Source organism: Protobothrops mucrosquamatus, unplaced genomic scaffold, assembly GCF_001527695.2.
Source record: "Protobothrops mucrosquamatus isolate PMUCROS unplaced genomic scaffold, P.Mucros_1.0 scaffold201, whole genome shotgun sequence".
Lineage (NCBI taxonomy): Eukaryota > Metazoa > Chordata > Lepidosauria > Squamata > Viperidae > Protobothrops > Protobothrops mucrosquamatus.
The window spans coordinates 1-17,293 of record NW_015386556.1 but is presented as its reverse complement, the minus strand read 5'-3'; the positions used below and the strand labels follow the sequence as shown (position 1 = coordinate 17,293).

The following is a 17,293-nucleotide window of genomic DNA, read 5'->3' as shown; positions in this document are numbered from 1 at the left end:
TCTCTGGGCACAGCTCACTTTGCTTCTTCCCTCGGTCTCCCAGGCTTGCAGGGACCCCTTCTTGGCGCAAGACTCGCTGAGCCCTGAAATGTTCCTGGCTGAGGAGCATCGGGGTTTCAGATCCACCCGTTGGTTATAAGGGTGGGGGTCCCTCCAGGGGGTCCCTTCCCCTGGTCTAAGAGTGGATGGATTTGTCCCCCAGCCCCCATTCTTTCCCCCCTCCCTGGCAATCGCCCCCAAATCCAGCCTGCCTGGACCAGTGGCCTTTCGCCACGGCCCCCCAGGTGGCTCGAAGGGAGGCTGCTGCCCGTCCGGCTCTCGGCCGTCATGTCCAGCAGGCAGCTGCGCCCCTCGCCAGGGCGAGCATCATGAGGCAAGCTGGCTTCTTTGGAAAGAGCCGGCTAGCCCTCCGGCCAGAACCTCAGGGCCGAGAACGTCCAGTTGGGGCTGAGCAAGGGTCCTCACAGCTGAGCTTCCGCCCCCTTCTCTCTCGGGCCCCTCCTCTGTCGCTGCAGCCGGGGGGGTCTCCGGCGCACCCGGGAGAGGCAGGTGAGCCCAAAGTGCGAGAGGCGGTGCAGCTGGAGGCGGACGCAGAAGACCTCGCTGGTGGGAATCTCGGAGAAGAAGGCCCGGTCTTGGCAGACGTCCCTCTCGGCCCCCGTCAGCTCCAGGCTCTCCAGCACCCCCAGGATGAGCTGCCGCTGGGCTTGGCTCTGCAGGCCCCGAACGTCCAGCAGGGCCGCCAGGTGCTTCTTTCTGGGGGGAGGGAAGAAGGGGACGGCTAGGAAGAGGGAGCCAGAAGGGAATTTGGCCGTCCCCGGGGACGGCGAAGGTGGCTAGGCCGCGTGGCTTCCCAAGGGACCGGGGCTTGCGGGGGCGGCAGTTCCCATACAAGGAATGGAGAGGGAGTACAGGCAATCCTCCACTTACGACCACAATTGAGCCCCAAATTTTTTGTTCTCAAGTGAGACATTTGCTAAGTGAGTTTTGGCCCACTTTACGACTTTTCTTGCCACAGTTGTTAAGTGAATGGCTGTAGTTGATAAGCTAGTGACGTGATGGTTAAGTGGATCCGTCTTCCCTAGAGGCTTTGCTGGTCAAAAGGTGGCAAAAGGGGATCACATGACCCGGGGACACTGCAACCGTCATAAATGTGAGTCAGTTGCCAAGCGTCCTGGGGATGATCACAGCAAAGGTCGTAACTGTGAAAACAGTCATAAATCACTTTTTGCAGGGCTGTTGTAACTTTGACCGGAGGTACTAAGTCAAGAACTCCCTGGATGTGGCTGAAAATACTTGGCAGCTAAGGCTACAGCGGGGGGGGGGGGGGGGGAAATGGCAGCAATTATGGTGAGGGGCTTTGCCCCACCGATCCACATCAGGCTGAGGCACTGCTGGCTGGGAGTGGAGAAGAAGGGAAACGGGAGCCGTGGCCCCAAATGCTCATGGGGCCCCCAGGAGCAGCACAGCCAGAAAGAGGCCCCTGGCTGCAGGCAGCGGGTTCAGAAGGCCCCCGGGCCCTTTCAAGCCATCCCTGCTTGAGGAACGAAATGGGGGGGGGAGGAATAGCAAACCCCTCTCGTGACATAGGAGAAAACCCTCAAACTCCCCCGGGGAGCCCAGGCTCCAGGTGCAGCCGACCCCCCAGGACCCTCAAATGCTGGATGGGAGCCTATTCTGGGGGTGACTGGGCTTCCCAGGGGGGAGGGGTAGTTTGGAAATCTTTCGTGCCTGAGGACCGAGTTGGGGACACACACACACACACACACACACACACAGCCTGGGGTGAGAGCGCGCAGGAGCCTCCCAGCTCCGCTGTTCCGCGAAAGAGTTTATTTAAAGCCCTGCAGCTTCGGATGCTCGTTAACCTCAGGAAGCTGGCACAGGGCCACACAATCAGCCAGGCCCCGAACCCCGAGGGTGGGGCGGCAGAGGGAGCAGAGCAGCCGCCGCCACAGGGTTAACGGCTCCTGGGGGGCTCTCGGCATCGGGGGTCTGTGGCACAGGGGGAGGGGAAGTTGCAGCCCCCAGCCCCAGCCCCCCAGACCTTTCAGGGAGTCTGGCTTGGCCCGGGGGACCCCCTCCATCTCACAGGCTCCACCCAAGCCGGCGACCACTGAGCGGGGCTGATAGCACGGCTCCCCTTCCCTATTTTTAGGAGGGCCCCTCCGCTCCTCCAAGGCACCCAGCCAGGGCAGCTTAAGAGGGGTGCTGGCATCCTGTGCTCAGGTGGGCAGGCAGGCACGCTCTTGCCCCCCCCCGCAGGCTGGGCACCGCAGTGGGTGAATCCCCACTTTCCCAAGGGATGGCAACCGGCACAGATTGGGCACCGAGGCGGCTGGTCGGCGGCCCTGGGCCAGCAGCGCCTGCCAAAAGATTCTCTCCCGAAGACGTGCCAACGGACCCTTCGCGCCTCAGGGGAGCTTCCGGGCACCCTGGCAGAGCCGGTGTGGTTCTTGTCCTGCTGCCAGCCCCAAATGGCAGTCTGGCAGGAAATGGCCACCAAACTCTGCTTCCTGTCTGAAGCTCGGCCACTTGCTCTGCTCTGCTGGACGGCTTCGTCCTCTCTCCCTCTCTTTTTTCTTTCAAGAAACAACAAGCCCAGATAAAACAGGAAACGTCCGTCAGCCACACTTAAACGGGCGATCTGTCGCCTCGAAACAATTCCTAAGGATGCAATCAGCAGGAAGATGGAAAGAAAAACAAGGGGGGGAGGCACGATAAGGCCCAGCTTTGCCCTCCCCGCGTGACGCAGCCGGGCTGGTAGCCCAGCAGAGCCGTGTGGGCAGAGCGGGGAAGGGAAGGGTATTTATAACTCCCCAGCCGCCTGTCCTGGGAAGTGGAAGTGACCGTCCTGCTTCCAAGAAGCGGGTCCTTTGGGAGAAGGCAGAGGAGGACACTGACGGGAGCGTCATCTACCTGCCTCAGTTTCCCCCGCAGAGGTCAAAGGGTCCTCAGGGGAAGAGGGGAACAGACCGAGGCTGCCAAGGGACAAGGTGGCTGCAGCCGACCAGCCTCCTTGGAGCCAAGAGCAGATGGCCTGGGCTGCCCTGGGCAGAGAGCTCCGAGTTGCTTGGCGCGGCCTCTGCTCTCAGCAGAAGGAAGAAGATGGGCGAAGCAGTAGAAAACTAGGAGGGGTTTGGGGAGGGGGGAGAGCAGGGGCGTGGGTTGTCTAGGAAAGCCCACGGGTGAGGGAGAGGGTGCTGGGCATGGACCTGTCCTGGATCCCTAAAGTCTGGTTCCTTCCTCAAAGAGACGTGGCCACCACTCTGTTGCGATGGGTGGCAGGTCTCTGGGGAGGGAGGGAGGGGGCCCTGGCAGCAGCCCAACCCCGAAATGCCCCTTTGGGAGGTAGCCTCCCCGGAGGGCTATCCTCGGGGACACGTCTCTCCCCCAAATGCCAATGCTGAGTGGGGCAGCAGCCTCACCACCACTGGACGGATGTATCTTGGGCGGGTTCTTTGATCCAACAGGCAGAGCCACAGGACACCGTGAGGAATGGGCCGGACCCTAGCCTGGGCCAGGGCCAGTTCCCTGTGTGGCCCAAGGCTTGAGTAGAGGGGAGCCTCAGGTGTCCACTCAGCAGACCAGCTCTTTGGAAGGAGGTTGACCAAAGGAGCTGAAACGTGGTAGGTTTTCCGTGGCTGGAGCGGGAGAGGCCACAGCATTGCTTCCTCACCAAGAATGAGCAGCCCAACAGCCCCGAACCTAGAATGGGGAGAAGGTGAAGGCCGCCCTCGCCCCCGGTTCTTGTCTTTTCCTCCTTCTTGAAGGCCTCCATGGATCTTCTGGCCATTAAGCCAAGGAGGACTTTGCCCCAAGCAGTTGTGAGGAACCCATGGCTCCCAGGGGGAGGCTGGATTACAATGCCCATCATGCCCATGCATTAGTTCCATGACTGGGGATAGTTGGTGTCTTGTTCCAGCTCCAAAGATGCAGCCCAGCCTAGAGAGCTGAGATCCAGCCTGCCCAGGGACCAGGGGAACCACCCAACTGACCAAAGGGAAAAGAGGCTCAGAATCACCAGAGGGACAGATGGCCGGAGCTGAGATCCGATGCTCCCGAAGGACACCAGACTGGGGAAGGATCACTTTAGGACGGGAATGGGCCAGATCCCCAGAGGAGGAGGAGCCTCATGTGGCTGAAACAGGCTTCATGCTCAGAGGCAGCTGCAATGGCCCTTACGCCTTCCCAAAATGGCCTGACCCTGGTCAAGAGGACCCTTGACCAAGTGAAAGCAAGAGCGTCTGCACATGCTCTGGGGACAACAGGCCGCTTCCCCCTCCCACCCACCCCCGACTCACTGCACATCAGGAAAGGCCCTGGCCAGGAAAGCCACTTCCATCTGGATGGCCGGCGTGTCTTCCAGCTCCAGGATCCCAGCCAGGTGGGGCACCACGGAGTCCAGCCAGGAGGAGGAGGATTCCTGCAGGAAGGGAGGGGAGAGCAGAGCCTCAAGGGGGGTTAATTCTAGGGCGACCCTCGCTGGTCCTCGAGGAGGAGGAGGAGGGTTGCCGTGGCTCATTTGCAAGCAAACCCCCTCAGGAAGTGGCCTCTCTCCACTGACCCATGGAACCCACTCCTGGAACCAGAGTTCCCAAATACCTTTGGGAATCACAAAAGGATGTGACAAGTGTGCGCTCACCCTTCCCTGAGCCGGAGCTCAGAGGAGGAGAGGGACCTTCCTCTGGCCCTTCTGAGATCCCAAGAGACATCTCCACCAGCCCAGCCACCTTCTCCAGGGCACAGGATCCCCCTCCTTTTTTATTTCCAATCCCCTGGGGAGAAGGCTGTGGGGCAGGGGAACCCTGACTGCTGACGTCTACCCCTACAGGAAGGCCGTGAGCCCCCCCCTTCTCACCAGCTGAATGAAGAACTCCTGCAGCTGCTTGGCCTCGCTCCGGAGTCTCTGGGCCACTTTGGCTCTCATCTTGGACGAAGTGCAGATGATCCGCACTCGCATCAACGGCCGGACGTACTCGATCAGCACCCGCCGGTGGACCTCCCTCACCAGCATCTGTGGGGGGCAGGGGGGGGCAGATCAGGGCTGGCAGAGGACCAGGGCTTCTGGGCCTTGGGTTAGGCCACGGCTGGGTCTGAGGAAACCACCCAGGCAGGACGAGGCGGTTTGGGGGCAGCTTGGTTTCTCTTTGGCACTGGGCACGTGAGGGGTTCTCCGCCTGCCCTCCGTGGCGTCTCGGGCACAGAGGGGAACTGACTCCCGCAGGGCACCAGCTGCTGGGAGAGGGCGGCACGTGCTCCCTCGGACCGGCCTTTGTGTGGAAGGCCAGAAGAAGCCCAGCCAGGGTGGACATGGGCCTTTCTGGACGCCCAACCTGGCCCTGACTGCGAGCCTCTGATGGCACCGAGGGAAGGATTTGCTCGAGAGGAGGGTCTCTGGTGCCCCCGGCAGCTCCTCCCCCCCCCCGCTCTCACCTGGTAGGGCTCCAGCTTCATCCGCCTCAGCCTCTGGGCGTGCTCCGCGAGGAGAGCCATGATGGCGGAGAAGGCCTCGGAGTTGTTGAGCCATTTCCTCTTCATCAGCTTGTAGAAGTAGGGCTGGCGGGGGTGGGGGGGCAGGGAAGGGAGAGGATGCAGCCTTAGAGCAGGTCTGGGTTGAGGGCGGGGGCTTCCCTGGTCGAGTTTGCACTGAGCTCCAAGCAAAGCCCACTCGGGGGAATCCTCCCACTGATCCTTGCAGACCAAGTTTAAGGGTTAGGGTGCTATTGTGTCAGCCCGTCCAATAGGTCTGTTCTCAAAACATGGTGGGAACAAACCATGGTTTATGGGACGTGTGATCCAGCCATCTGATTGGGCTCTCCGGGGGCTTAGTCAGAAAGGGGGCCAACAGCACAACCCTCCCTGCCTCCCCCTGCAGACCCCTCCTCCTTGCGGGCCCCGGGAGACCCTCGGGTTACCTTGAGGCTTTGGAAGAGGTGGTCAGCCAGCACTCGATTGCACAGCCGGGTCACTCGGTCGAGGGACGAACCTGCCAGCTGCTTCACGGCCTCGCTGTCCGGATGACCAAACCTGGCCAGGTGCTCCAGGTAGTCCCTAGAAGAGCGGCCTTGTCAAGCGAGCTGCGTGCGAATTGCGCAAAGCCAGCCGGGCTCATAACTGGGGGGGGCACATCCTTTCCTGCCCATTTATTTCTGGAGGGGACTGAACTGGACCGATCTCAGGATGGGATGCACAGCAAAGAGGGCATCAGGGCCAGGGATGACCACTCACCTGAAGGGGGGGCAGCAGTTGACCAGCATAATGGTCCGGCCCACGTAGCTCTCTGGGCTGAGGCTGCTGACCACCTGGCCTTCATGAAACTTCTCGACTTTCTTCTGGAAACTGAAGGGGGCAAAGAGGATGCCACCATGGAAGACCCTCTGCAGGCAAAGTGGTGAAGCCCCCCCCTCCAAGGCACCTGTTTTGCCTGGCTGTCAGCTCCATCTCCCCACCCTGATGTGGCCCCTCCAGCACAGGAAACCCTCTCCCTCCATTTTTGCAGCAATTGACACCCGGATCAGAACCTGCCAAGTCAAAGAAACGGGCCCTCTCTCTCCACCCAGCGGGGGCTGGTTCACCAAAGACCCCCTGGACCCTTTGGCCACTTCTGGAGTGCAAGAAGACAACCCCCCCCCACACACAGACACACTGTGGCAGCTGCCCTGGGGGGTCTCATTGCACACACAGCCACAGCCCTCTCTATAGCCCTCTTACCCCACCTGTGCTCAGGGACCCTGCGAGACACACAGACACCCCCCTGCAATGCACTCCACAGTGGCCCTGGAGACAAACCCCATCCACACTCGGAAGCCAGAGCTCTCTGAAAACAGGCATGTCAAGAAGCAGACCGCTAAAAATAGTCCCTGGCCGGGCTCTGGCCGTCCACCCCAGCATCCCTGACCGCCGGGCCCTTTGGCTCCACCTCGCTGGCATTTCCTTATAAATGGGCCATGGCGGCTATTTATACCCCAAGGTGAACGTATTCCTGGCGGCCAGTTTGAAATGGAAACTTTGTGCCATGATCCCCTTCAGCCCATCGCGTGCCCACCCTGCGCCACCCTCCGTGTATTTTCTCCCACGGGAAGCACACGCAAACGCAGGGGGAGGGGCTGCCAGGTTCCAGACATCCCTCAAGGAGTGAGGGGGCAAATCGCCGGCCCTTGGAGGGTCCGGATGGGGCAAAAGCCAGCAGTGCTCTCTGTGGGACCGCCTCGGCTTCCCCCTGCCTTGGGCAGAGCAGCCCGTTCTGGGGAACAAGACCACCCCCAACTTTGCTTTCCCCCCGACTTGCCCATCTCTGCCCCTTGATGCAAACACGTGGCAGCTGTGGTGAGCCCAGCCCGGGAAAACAGGAGGGCTGAGAAAGCAACTCACGCCTGTCCCACCTCGACCCATTCTGGTGCCAGAGGGAGGGGAGGGAGGCAGCATCAGGGGAAGCGCTGCCCCAGCTTTTCCTGGCTCGTGGGTCCCCACCGCAGCCCACACGGGAAGAGAAGCCGCCAGGGCCGGGCCTTAGGTTTTGGAGAGGAGGCACCTCCCAGCTCAGCCAGAAACCACGCCGGGCTGGTCTGCAGCCTGGCAGTAACATTTGAAGAAAGAAAAGAAAGCCAGGAGATGCCCCAGCTGTGATGCCCCTAAGCCAGATTTCGCCCCTTGAAGACTGCTGGACCCTCCCCTAACAGAGGGCCTGGCTAGAGATGCTGCAGCAACTGGGGCGTCTCTTGTGCCCCATGCCCAGCTCCTTCCTGGGCAATACCTCTGCAGGAACTCTGCCAGGCTGGCAAGGCAACAGTGAGCCACCCTTCTTCCAAACTCCTCCGTGATTTGGGGGGCTTTGTCGGCGTGCCCCTTTAGCACCTGCAAGGCAAGAGAAAGACTCAGCAGCTCCACAAAGCCTCCCTGGAGATTTGGGGGGGGGGGCAGCCTTCTGGCCAAAAGGGGGAAGCTTCCTGTGGTGAGAAGTAAGACGGGCACAAGGGGCTCGGGTGAGTTACCCCCTTTGCTGTGTGGGCTGAGCGTCCTGGAAGGAAGCTGCTGCCCGAAGCAGAAAAATAAAGGGGGGGGGGGTTAATGAGATTGCAGGGCAGGGGGGGGGACCCCAACATACCAGGATGACTTTGCTGGACAAGCCGAACTGAAAGCTGTTCTCCTTGTCTTCCTGGGCCCACCTCCCTTCCTCCTCCTGCAGCTCCTGGCTCATGTCCCTGCTGATCGCCACCTGCGGATGCACGGGAGAGAGTCCACAAAGGGGGGCTCCAGTGGGGGGGGCACCCGTGGCTTGCAGCTTTGGGGATAGGAGGGATGTGGGGAGACCTCTTGAGGCCACCTGGCCATCCATCTCCTCCCTGAGACTGCCCGGAAGGAGACTTCAGTGGCCGTATACCATTTTTATGGCAGAGCAGGGCTATGGTGGCTGGCCAGGGCTATGGATGCCCTTTGGCCTGTCTGGAGCCTCAGTGGGTTCTCCCCCCCCCCCCCCGCCCTGCCCGTTGGCCAGCTATTACCTTCACAGCGGCAATGCACTCCTCCTCCAGACTCTGCTGTGTTTCCGGGGACAGGAGGGGGCCGAGCTCCTGGGGCTTGACCATGGGGGAGATCTCTGGCCGGCTGAGGACCTCCCTGTGGTAGGGGGAGGGGAGAGAGAGAGAGAGAGAGAGAGAGAGAGTTCCTGGAAAATCCAGGGTCCTCCATGGCGTCACCTTGCCAGCTCTGGCACAGAAGCAGCCAGGGCATGACCAGAGGGCTCTGCTCGGGGGGGGGCTGAGTTCTGCCATTGAAAAGAGGTTTGGGGGAGGATCCAGGCCCCCATTTCTCTCTGGGGGAGATCTAAAGTGCTGCGCCCTGAGTGCCGGAAGAGGCCCAGGGCATTTTGTGGGGCTAGAAACTTCCAGCTGGGCTGAATTACCATTGAGCTTGTAAGAAAATTCTGCACTGCACTCCTGGTGCCTTACCTTGGCCACCCCCTCTTCTGGGGCGCTCCTCTCACCCGCCCCCCCCAAACTATATGCCAGCTGCCAGCCGGCATTCCCACTTGGGCCCCAGGAGGGTCCGTGCTGGGTGGGCAATCCTGCAAAGAGCCCAGGCCCTCCCCCAGCCTCTGCCTCCCCCCCCCCACTCCAAGGGGCTCTCACTGCCCACCTTTGGTAGATGTTGCTGTTCCAGTCCAAGACGAAGTAGAGCTCAGAGAGGCTCAGCTGCTTCCGGACCCCTTCGGCCAGGCAGCGGGCCAGGCCCCGGTGGTAGCTGCCCAGGTAGACACCAAAGGCCTGGTACTCCTCGGGGTAGACCTGCAGCAGGTGGCGCTTGACGCTGCTCAGGTCCTCCACTGTGCACTTGGCCAGCCGGTCCATCCGGGTGGCAATGGTGCCCGCCCGGCCCTCCACGCACTGGCACAGCTTCTGGCCCGCCAGCCGGTCCACTGCCTCGGCCCACCGCTGCCTCATCTGCCGGGGCCCCGGGCTTCCCGCGGAGCCTCCCTGGGCCTGGCGCCAGCTGCGGTCAGCCTCCTCCTCCTGCTCGATGACCTGCACCAGCTGCTCCAGGGGCGGGTAGGCGCTCTTGGCGGCCAGCGCCTCGGCCAGCACCGCCCAGAGCGCCTCCTGCAGCGCCTCGTAGAGCAGGGCCACGTCCTTGGCCTTCCGGCTGCCGTCCTTCCCGCTGGCCCCGCTGCCCCCCTGGGCGCACTCGGCCTCCAGCTCCATGATGTGCCCGTCGGCCAGGCGGAGCTCCCGCTGGTGGATCAGGTTGAGGATCTCCAGGACTGAGCGAGGGACACAAGCGGGAAGGGAGCCTGAGGCTGGGGCGGGGGGTGGGGCCCCACCGCCCCCCTCAGGCAGGGAAGGGCCCAGAGGGGCTCTGTGCCCGTGAGCCCCCCCCCCAAGTGAAAAAAGGCTGCGACTCTAATCAGGCCAAGAACCGACCCAGCAGAAGCAGCTCCCTCAAGCCATAAATGGGCCGTGCAGGGTCGGAGGGCGTGGAGAGACCCGGCCCCAGAATCGCCAAGAGCCGGACAGGGCTGAATGGAGACCATCGTTGTGGACCTCACCCAAAGCACAAAGACCGAGGGGTGCGGCCATTGTGAACCTCTGGGTGCCTCCCCCTGAGGGCCAAATTTCTGGGAACAGCCGCTCTGGCATCCTGAGTATTGACCATGCCCGCGGAAGCACAGCTGACCGGTGGAGCTGTGGATGCCTGCCCATGGACAAGGCAACTTCCCCCCACCCCCACCCCCCGCTTGCATGCCTGAGGTGGCCCTCCTGAGAAGAGGGATCCATTGCCGGGGACCACCAACTCTCATGACAGCCAGACCTTTCCTGTGTACCAGGGGTCAGTATCCAGAGGTGACCACAGGGAGGGGGTGGAGTAACTGGGGCCTGTTGGCCTCCCGTCCTGGAACCAGAAGGGACCTGGATGGCCAGGGGGGGCGGGGGAGCGGGGGAGAGGGTCCCAGGCTTCATGCACATCCTCGGCTTGCAGGAAGTCCAGCACAGAACGCCGGCCTTGTGAGGGTTTCAAGGCACCCACCGTCCTCATCGTCATCACAGGAAAGAGCCTTCCTCCCCGCAGCCTCGGAGGGCCGAGGGTCCGGCTGGGCTAAAAGCGGCCTCTTCCGTTTCCCTGCCCTCCGCCGAGGGGAAATGCCCCAGACGGATGACGCAGTCGCCTGCCGCACAATGACCTGACCTTATCAGCTGAACGGCAGAGATCAGCTTGGGGGCGGGAGGGGTGGGGGGCTGGCAGGGGGCAGGGCCCTTTCCTTGCAAGTTTGATTCATGGGTGAACCTGGGAAATGGGGCTGCCCCACTCAAAAGGGGCGAAGCTCCCAGGTTCCCCTTACGGGCCTCAAGCCCCTCTGAGAAGGGGGCGTAGGGAGGGGGCTGTGGGAGGGGGCAGTTCCCACTCCATTTGCCCTTATGCCCAAGAAACGACCAGGGACACCGACAGCCCTTCTTTCGCGCAAGCCCTGCCCAATGTCCTAGCACTCAGCCCTTTTGGGGTCTTCGGGAGAGTGAACCTGCGAGAGACCCCTCCCTCGCATGGAGGATGCCCCCCAACTGGGCCATGCGAAGAAACCACCAAGACCCATCATCAGCCAGACGGAGGCTCCTCTCACCCAGCCTTCCCCAACCTCCAAACAAGACTGGGCTACAATCTTCCTAATCCCCCTCCCCAAAAGGGCCAAAAGGCTGGGCCAGGTAAAAACAATTGCAGAAGAGAAAAGGGCCACGGGTGACAGAGGTGGAAGGGACCCCTTCTAGTCCAACCCCCTGCTCAAGCAGGAGACCCTGCAGCCCTCCAGACAAGCGGCCGTCCCATCTGCTCTTAAACATTCCACACAAAGAAGGCAGGCTAAAGCAGCCCCAAGAGCCCCTCAAACGGCCCAGGGGACCCCCCCCCAAGGAGAGCTTCCGACTGTGTCCTCCGAAGCCTTCATGGCTGTGCAGCCCCAGGAAGTTTCCCAAAGCCCCAGGGTGGGCTTCCCACATGCCGAGGTACCAAGTGGACCTTGGGGGGAGGGGTCCTTCAGCCAAGGAGTTCAGCCATCCCCCCCCCGAGTGCTTAGCCGTGATTGGTGGGTGAAGTCTAATGGCACAAATAAGCAAGGTTTGAAATACCAGCATGCCTGGCCCAGGCATGAGACCCCCATGTCCCTGGGATTTGCCTGTCAGAGGAATTATGAAGGGGGCAATGAACCACAGGTTTGGGTGGCCCCTCATCCCCCCCCGCCTTGCCAATTGGGTGCCACTGGCTGCTTCCACTCCCTTGGGTGGGAGAAGGCTGCCAGGCCCCCACGTTCCAGTGGATGAGCAGCCTGGCCCCAATGGCTGGGGGGGGGGGCTTCTGGTCAGCAGCTTTGAGGTCGTACCCGCCTGGGCAGAGCTGCAGCTTTTAACTGCAGTCGAAGAAGAGGGGGAGGCAAGTCACAGCCTGCCCCCTGCCTGAGGGCTTCCCCTTGTCTGTTCTGGGAGGGGAGGGTCCTCAGCATCACAGGCAGAGAGAGCAGCTCTGCCCCCCTCTCAGCTGCTTTTTTGGACAGGGAGGGCTGAGCGGGGCCTTTGGGGGCGCACTGAGTACAGGGGGTGTCTCCTCCTACGCAGCCTGGCCTTCCTCTCCCCTTCTGCTGAGCCCAGCTAGAGGAGGCCCCCGGGCACCGTAGGGAACCGGACAGGGGTCACTCGGGGAGGGCTGGCACAGCCTTGGCTTTCGGGGAAGGAGGGCGCCACCGCTAGCCGATCCAGCCCTGGGCCTCCGGGAGGGGGAGGAAGGGTCTTTCCAGAGGCTGGATGGCTTCTGCCCATGCTGCCCCCTCCCCCAGCGCCTCCTTCTGCTCTTGGCAACTTCTCTGGGAAGGTCACAGGCCGCGGCTCAGGAGACGCTCCGGCAATCAGGCACTGAATCACGGCAGGGGAACAATGGGCCCGAGGCCCACAAAATATGTGCGTGAAGGGAAGAGAAACTCATTAGCTGCAGCGCTCAGGAGCTGATAAGCAGCCTGGCCATGGTCAGAGACGCCAGGGCCCCTCCTCCCCTCCGTCCTGGGGGGGGGCTGGGAAGGGCCACTTGGACAGCCAGCCGTTGCCCCTGGGAAGGCAGAGACCCAGCAGAGACCCAGAGAGCAGGCAAGGGGTCCCCGAGGCTCCTCCGGCCTGGGCATCACAGCTGCTCATGGGGGACCCCCGGGATAGGGAAAGATCCATGGCCAGCCTCTGGGCGTGCCTGGGGGGGGGCACCATGTGATCGTGGCCTGCACTGAAGTTTGAACCCGCCACTCCTGCTAGCAAAGCTACTCTTTATGGGCGCCCTGCCTTGGAAGGAAGGGGATCTTTCTGGGGTTTTTAAATTATGACAAACGAGCCCAAAATTTATGTTGTTAAGTGAGTCACTTGTCGAGTGAGTTTTTCTCCATTTTACGACCTTCTCTCAGTTATTAAGTGAATCTCTGCATTATGAGTTAGTAACCCTGCTGTTCAACGAGTCTGGCTTCCCCTTTGGCTTGGCTTGGCGGAAGATGGAACCAGCCTTGGACACACGAACCCCCCGGAGGGTCTGAGGCTTCCTGGACAGGCTGTTTGCCCCAAGGTGAGCCGGCCTGCTTGGATCATGGCTGGCCCACCTCCGCCTGCCTCAGACTCCGCTGCTCGCTTGGGGAAGGACTCCTCGGCCTTCCCAGACATGTCCCTGCACGGGCAGGCAGAGCCGTGCACTGCAAGGGGGGGTTGCTCTTCAGGGCCCCCTAGACTTAAGCTAGCAATTGGGACGCCCTGGCTGGTCCCTGGATTAGGCATCCTCTCCAGGCCCCCCAGAGGGCTTAGCGTGCCGGGGCGCCAGGAGGGAAGGTGGGTGCCGGCTCCACGTCTGGTTTGGCCAGGCCAGACTCACCTGAGAGCGGTTCCTTGGGCTTGGGGTCGCACTTCTCGCCCACCGGGGCCGCCTCTGAGCCCTCCATCTGGTTGAGCTTCTCCACCAGGGACGCCCGGCGTACCTTCCCGCCCAGCCCGATCTTCAGGAAGGAGCCACGCTTGGCGGCATCCCCACCGCCGTTCTCCTCCGCCAGGCCGCCTTCCGAGCTGTAGAGGCCCTCCTTGCGGCGCGCGTTGAAGCGCTGCATCAGGCTGAAGTCCTCTGAGCAGCGACGCAGCTTCTTTGGCACCCGCTGGCCCAGGTTGCCCTCCATCAGGGGCAGCATCATGCGCTCCAGGAAGGACCGCCGGTCGGAGCCCTGCTCGCCCCCAGGCGACCGCTTCTCCCCGCTCTTCCGGCCCTTGCCCAGGCGGAAGGGGCTCAGCCCCACCAGCTTCTCCAGGGTGGCCCGGCGCCTGAAGCGGTCCTCGGGGCTCCCGCTGAAGACACCCCTCTCCAGGTCCCCCGGGAGGGACCTGTCTTGGCCAGGGGAGAGGCCCCCGAGGAAGGAGTCCCTCTCCTTCTCCTCCAGGTCCTCCTCGAAAGGGTTGGTCCCCGGACTCTCCTTGGCCAGGATCAGCGTCCCACTGCGGCTGCCGCCCCGCCCACTCTCTCCGGGGCCCCTGCTGGCCATCTTGAGTTGATAGGGGTTCTTGAGGACTGGCATGGCGGCTGCCTTCCCTGGGCCCTGCGGAGGAGAAAGGATGCTCAGCCATCGCTGCTAGGAATCGCACGGATGCCCTCAGGAGGTCCCACTTGACGCAAGAGATCTGGGAAAGGACATCCCAGCCCCCCCTCCCAATTCTGGAGCCAGATTCAGATATGGGGCCAGGGTGCCGGTTGCTTTGAATCAGCCATTCATTGGCTGTTTACTCAACCTACTGGGCCATAAAAGGAGGTTTATAATTGACAGCCGTGGGCTCTGCCCAAAGCAAGGAGACACCCTGGACATGTTTGCTTCCCCATTCAAATTGGGGACTTTGCTTTGCTGTTGGGTTACAAGAAGAGGGAGGTGCCCCCTTCACTGGAAACCCCCTGGCAGCAAAGGTCCTCGGAAGAGGACGGGAAAATTTCCACGCAAAGAATTTTGGGAACATTGCAAGGTGTGGGGTGAGTGGAAGGCAGGCCAGAGGATGGAGGAGGAAATGCAGGTAGGCAGCAGAGAGGCCCACCCGGGACCCCACAGTGGCCCCCACAGAGGGGAGAGCCAGAAAAGCTATGTAGGGAGAGAGGCCACCCGGTCACTCCGGAGCAGGAGCGTCAGCTGAAATGGACCAGCCAAAGTGCTGCTCTATCAGGGACCACCTTGACAGCCCAGAGCTGGATGGGGCTCTCCCCACCCACCCCCCTTGGCCCAGGGGGTTTGCCACCCCCACTCTGGAAGCTGCTCTTGGCATGGCAGGTGGCAAAGGTGAGCGGTGGAAGCTCCACCTCCCATGGAGTCCTGACCCACAGAAGCAGCCGTGGAGGCAGCATGCAGGGAAGGGCATCAGGCACGTCGCTTGTTGCTTTGCTCCCCACTTCTGTGCAACTGCCCCTGAGAATGGAAGTGGGGCCTCCCCGTAGGGAAGAGGTTCCAGCAAAGGGTTAGGGGGCAACTTGGGGCAGGCCAGCGTTCTTCTTCTTCTTCTCTTCTGCATCCCTTGCCAAGTTAGGAACAGGCGAAAATGCCCAGTTGGCAGAACCTCTGCAAAGTGATGACCGAGCCTCCCAGTGAAGGGGCTCCGAGCCAAAGTGGGATGGTCTGGACTCACCCTCCCCAAAAGACCACCTTTAGAACCAGCCTCTCCAGATCTGCTGGACTACAACTCCCATCCTTCTCCTCCAGCACATCTGTTTTGCCCTGGGCTGGGGGGGGAAGGCCAGGAGGTGCTCTGGCTTGTCCTGCAAGGGAGGGAGAAGGAGGGAATTTCTCCCCCAAGGAAGCCCCAGCATTTGCTGCGGGGGGAGGGGGGGAAGCAGCCTCCAAGGAGCCTCTCTGGATGTCCAGGCTGCCAAGAAGGCGGCTGTCTCCTTGCCTTCAAAAACGGGTCATGAGTGGCTTTGGGGTGGTCCGTCGTAACCTGGGTCACTAAGTGGGCGGTCATTAAATGAGGACTAACTGTATGCATTTGTGCATGCAAGTATGCACATTTTGAGAGGGAGGGTGATTATCTGGATGACGGTCACCTCAACTAAGGCCCCTTCATACCAAATGCCGCTTTAGGCAACTTAGAAGATAAATCCACACATTACACTGCCTTGTCTAGTAAATTTCCAGCAGGTTCAGCTACAAGGCCGGCTTTGGGCAGATGTGATGACCTTGGCAGACCTGCGGAGGGAGGCTGCAAGGGAGCGGTCAGATAAAAGGCAAGGGCAGGAGTGCGGGCAGGGCAGGCAGCTCAGAAGAGACCCTCCCCAGTTCCTCAGAGGTTGGGAAGAGATGCACTTCCAGGCTTCCAAGATTCGATTAATGTTAACTTTGCAATAAAATAGAATTAGCTCATCCAGCCAAGTTACCTGTGTGGTCTACCTCGCAAGGCTGGCAGCAGCCAAGGCTAAGAAGGGGAAGCTTTTGCACCACTTGGCCCCCTCCTTTGGGTCTGTGCAGGCAAGCTCTGCTCCCGGGTCTGAGTTGGAGACCCCCAATGCCAAACACGAACAGGTGGGGCCTTGACAAGCAGCTCCCCTGCCAGGCACTTCAAGGGGAGGGAGCCGGAGCCGGGAGTCTGCAGAGAGACCGGCCAACTGCACCAGAGGGATGGAGGTGCCCTATTTTGCGCCCAGGTTCCTCTCCAGCCACCCCCAGGACTTCCCCATCACGTGCCTCGCTAAGCAGTTCAGCAACCTACAAGAGGGGACAACCCCCAATAAGTCCAAAGCCAAGCTGGGTCCACTGAAATGCCGAACCGGTTCACAGTCAGAGCCAGCCAGCGCCGGCAGCAGGGCACCAGGCGCCCCACAGAGCGTCTGCACCCCCTACCAAGCCCAAATCAAGCCGGCCACGTTGGGAGGGCCCAAAGGTAAGAACCCAAATGCCCTTGCAAAGACCGCAGATGTGGCCATGCCGATCTTCCGAAGGGGGTCTGCCTTGCCCTTTGGATCCCGGAACGAGGGAAGAGACCCCTCTCTTGAGAGCGATCCCCGAAGTCTGAGTGGTTTTGGATGAGATCACCCTGCCCCTGGATGAAAGGGGACAGGGAAGGGATCTGCCTGGGTGCGAAGGGGTGGAACCCATTGGGGTCCCCGGAAATAATCCTTCCTTACGGCCAGTCCTGGATCTTAAAGAGAGGTAGAACTGCAAACGCTCAGAGAAGGCCGCAAGTGACTCAGTGTCTGGGGAAAGGCCCCCCAAGTAGAAAGCAGAGAATTTAGCTCCCCCAACCAAAAGAAAAAGCAAAGGGGGCAGGGGATGAGAGAGGGAAGCATTGTGGGGGGATGGGAGAGATGGGGGTCCCCCTTTTTTATATGCTCAGAAAGGATTGGGGAGACTACATCCATCTTCAGCGTTCTCCTCCCCCCACAAGGATGGGACGGGGGCCATCAGCCAGGGCCGTCCAGAGGGGCCAGGGCCGTCCAGAGGGGACTAGACCAGCTCAAGGCAGAAAAGGCTTTGCTGGGAGCAAAGAGAACTTCGGGAAGGGCCAGGATGAGGCTCCCCCCTCTGCCAGCTTCCTTTCCTCTGGGCTCGGCCCCTGGCCTGGGGGGTTGGCGGTGATTTGAGATTTGAGATTTTATTAAATTTATACCCCGCCCTTCTCCCGGAGGACTCAGGGCGGCTTACAGCCAGTTTAAAACAGTGATACAATACAAAATTTAAAAAGATTAAAAATAACTATTTAAATTTGGCCGCTTCTACTAAAAATTTAATTTAAAACCCCTTTAAAATACCCCTAGGCCAGTCCTGCCTGCT

At 61.2% G+C, this 17,293-nt stretch overlaps 1 protein-coding gene across 1 annotated transcript; it reads right to left on the bottom strand.

Moving 5' to 3' along the window:
* Positions 1-461: 461 nt before the first annotated feature.
* Positions 462-14,068, bottom strand: EXOC3L2 (exocyst complex component 3 like 2). The gene is made up of 11 exons (XM_015813853.1): positions 13,381-14,068; positions 9,139-9,760; positions 8,505-8,619; positions 8,108-8,218; positions 7,757-7,857; positions 6,232-6,342; positions 5,919-6,054; positions 5,437-5,559; positions 4,862-5,017; positions 4,305-4,426; positions 462-756 (listed from the first exon to the last, which is right to left on the bottom strand). Exons 1-11 carry the CDS (start codon positions 14,066-14,068, stop codon positions 462-464), a joined length of 2,580 nt encoding a protein of 859 aa, XP_015669339.1.
* Between the last annotated feature and the right edge of the window lie 3,225 nt (positions 14,069-17,293).

Excerpts from the sequence above, each read along its gene's own strand:
- EXOC3L2 (XM_015813853.1), bottom strand. The coding sequence starts at position 14,068 with ATGCCAGTCCTCAAGAACCCCTATCAACTCAAGATGGCCAGCAGGGGC. Across the intron at positions 8,219-8,504 it reads AGTGCATTGCCGCTGTGAAG|GTGGCGATCAGCAGGGACAT; the intron begins GTAATAGCTGGC and ends GTGCATCCGCAG. Across the intron at positions 5,018-5,436 it reads TGAAGCTGGAGCCCTACCAG|ATGCTGGTGAGGGAGGTCCA; the intron begins GTGAGAGCGGGG and ends TGCCCCCCACAG.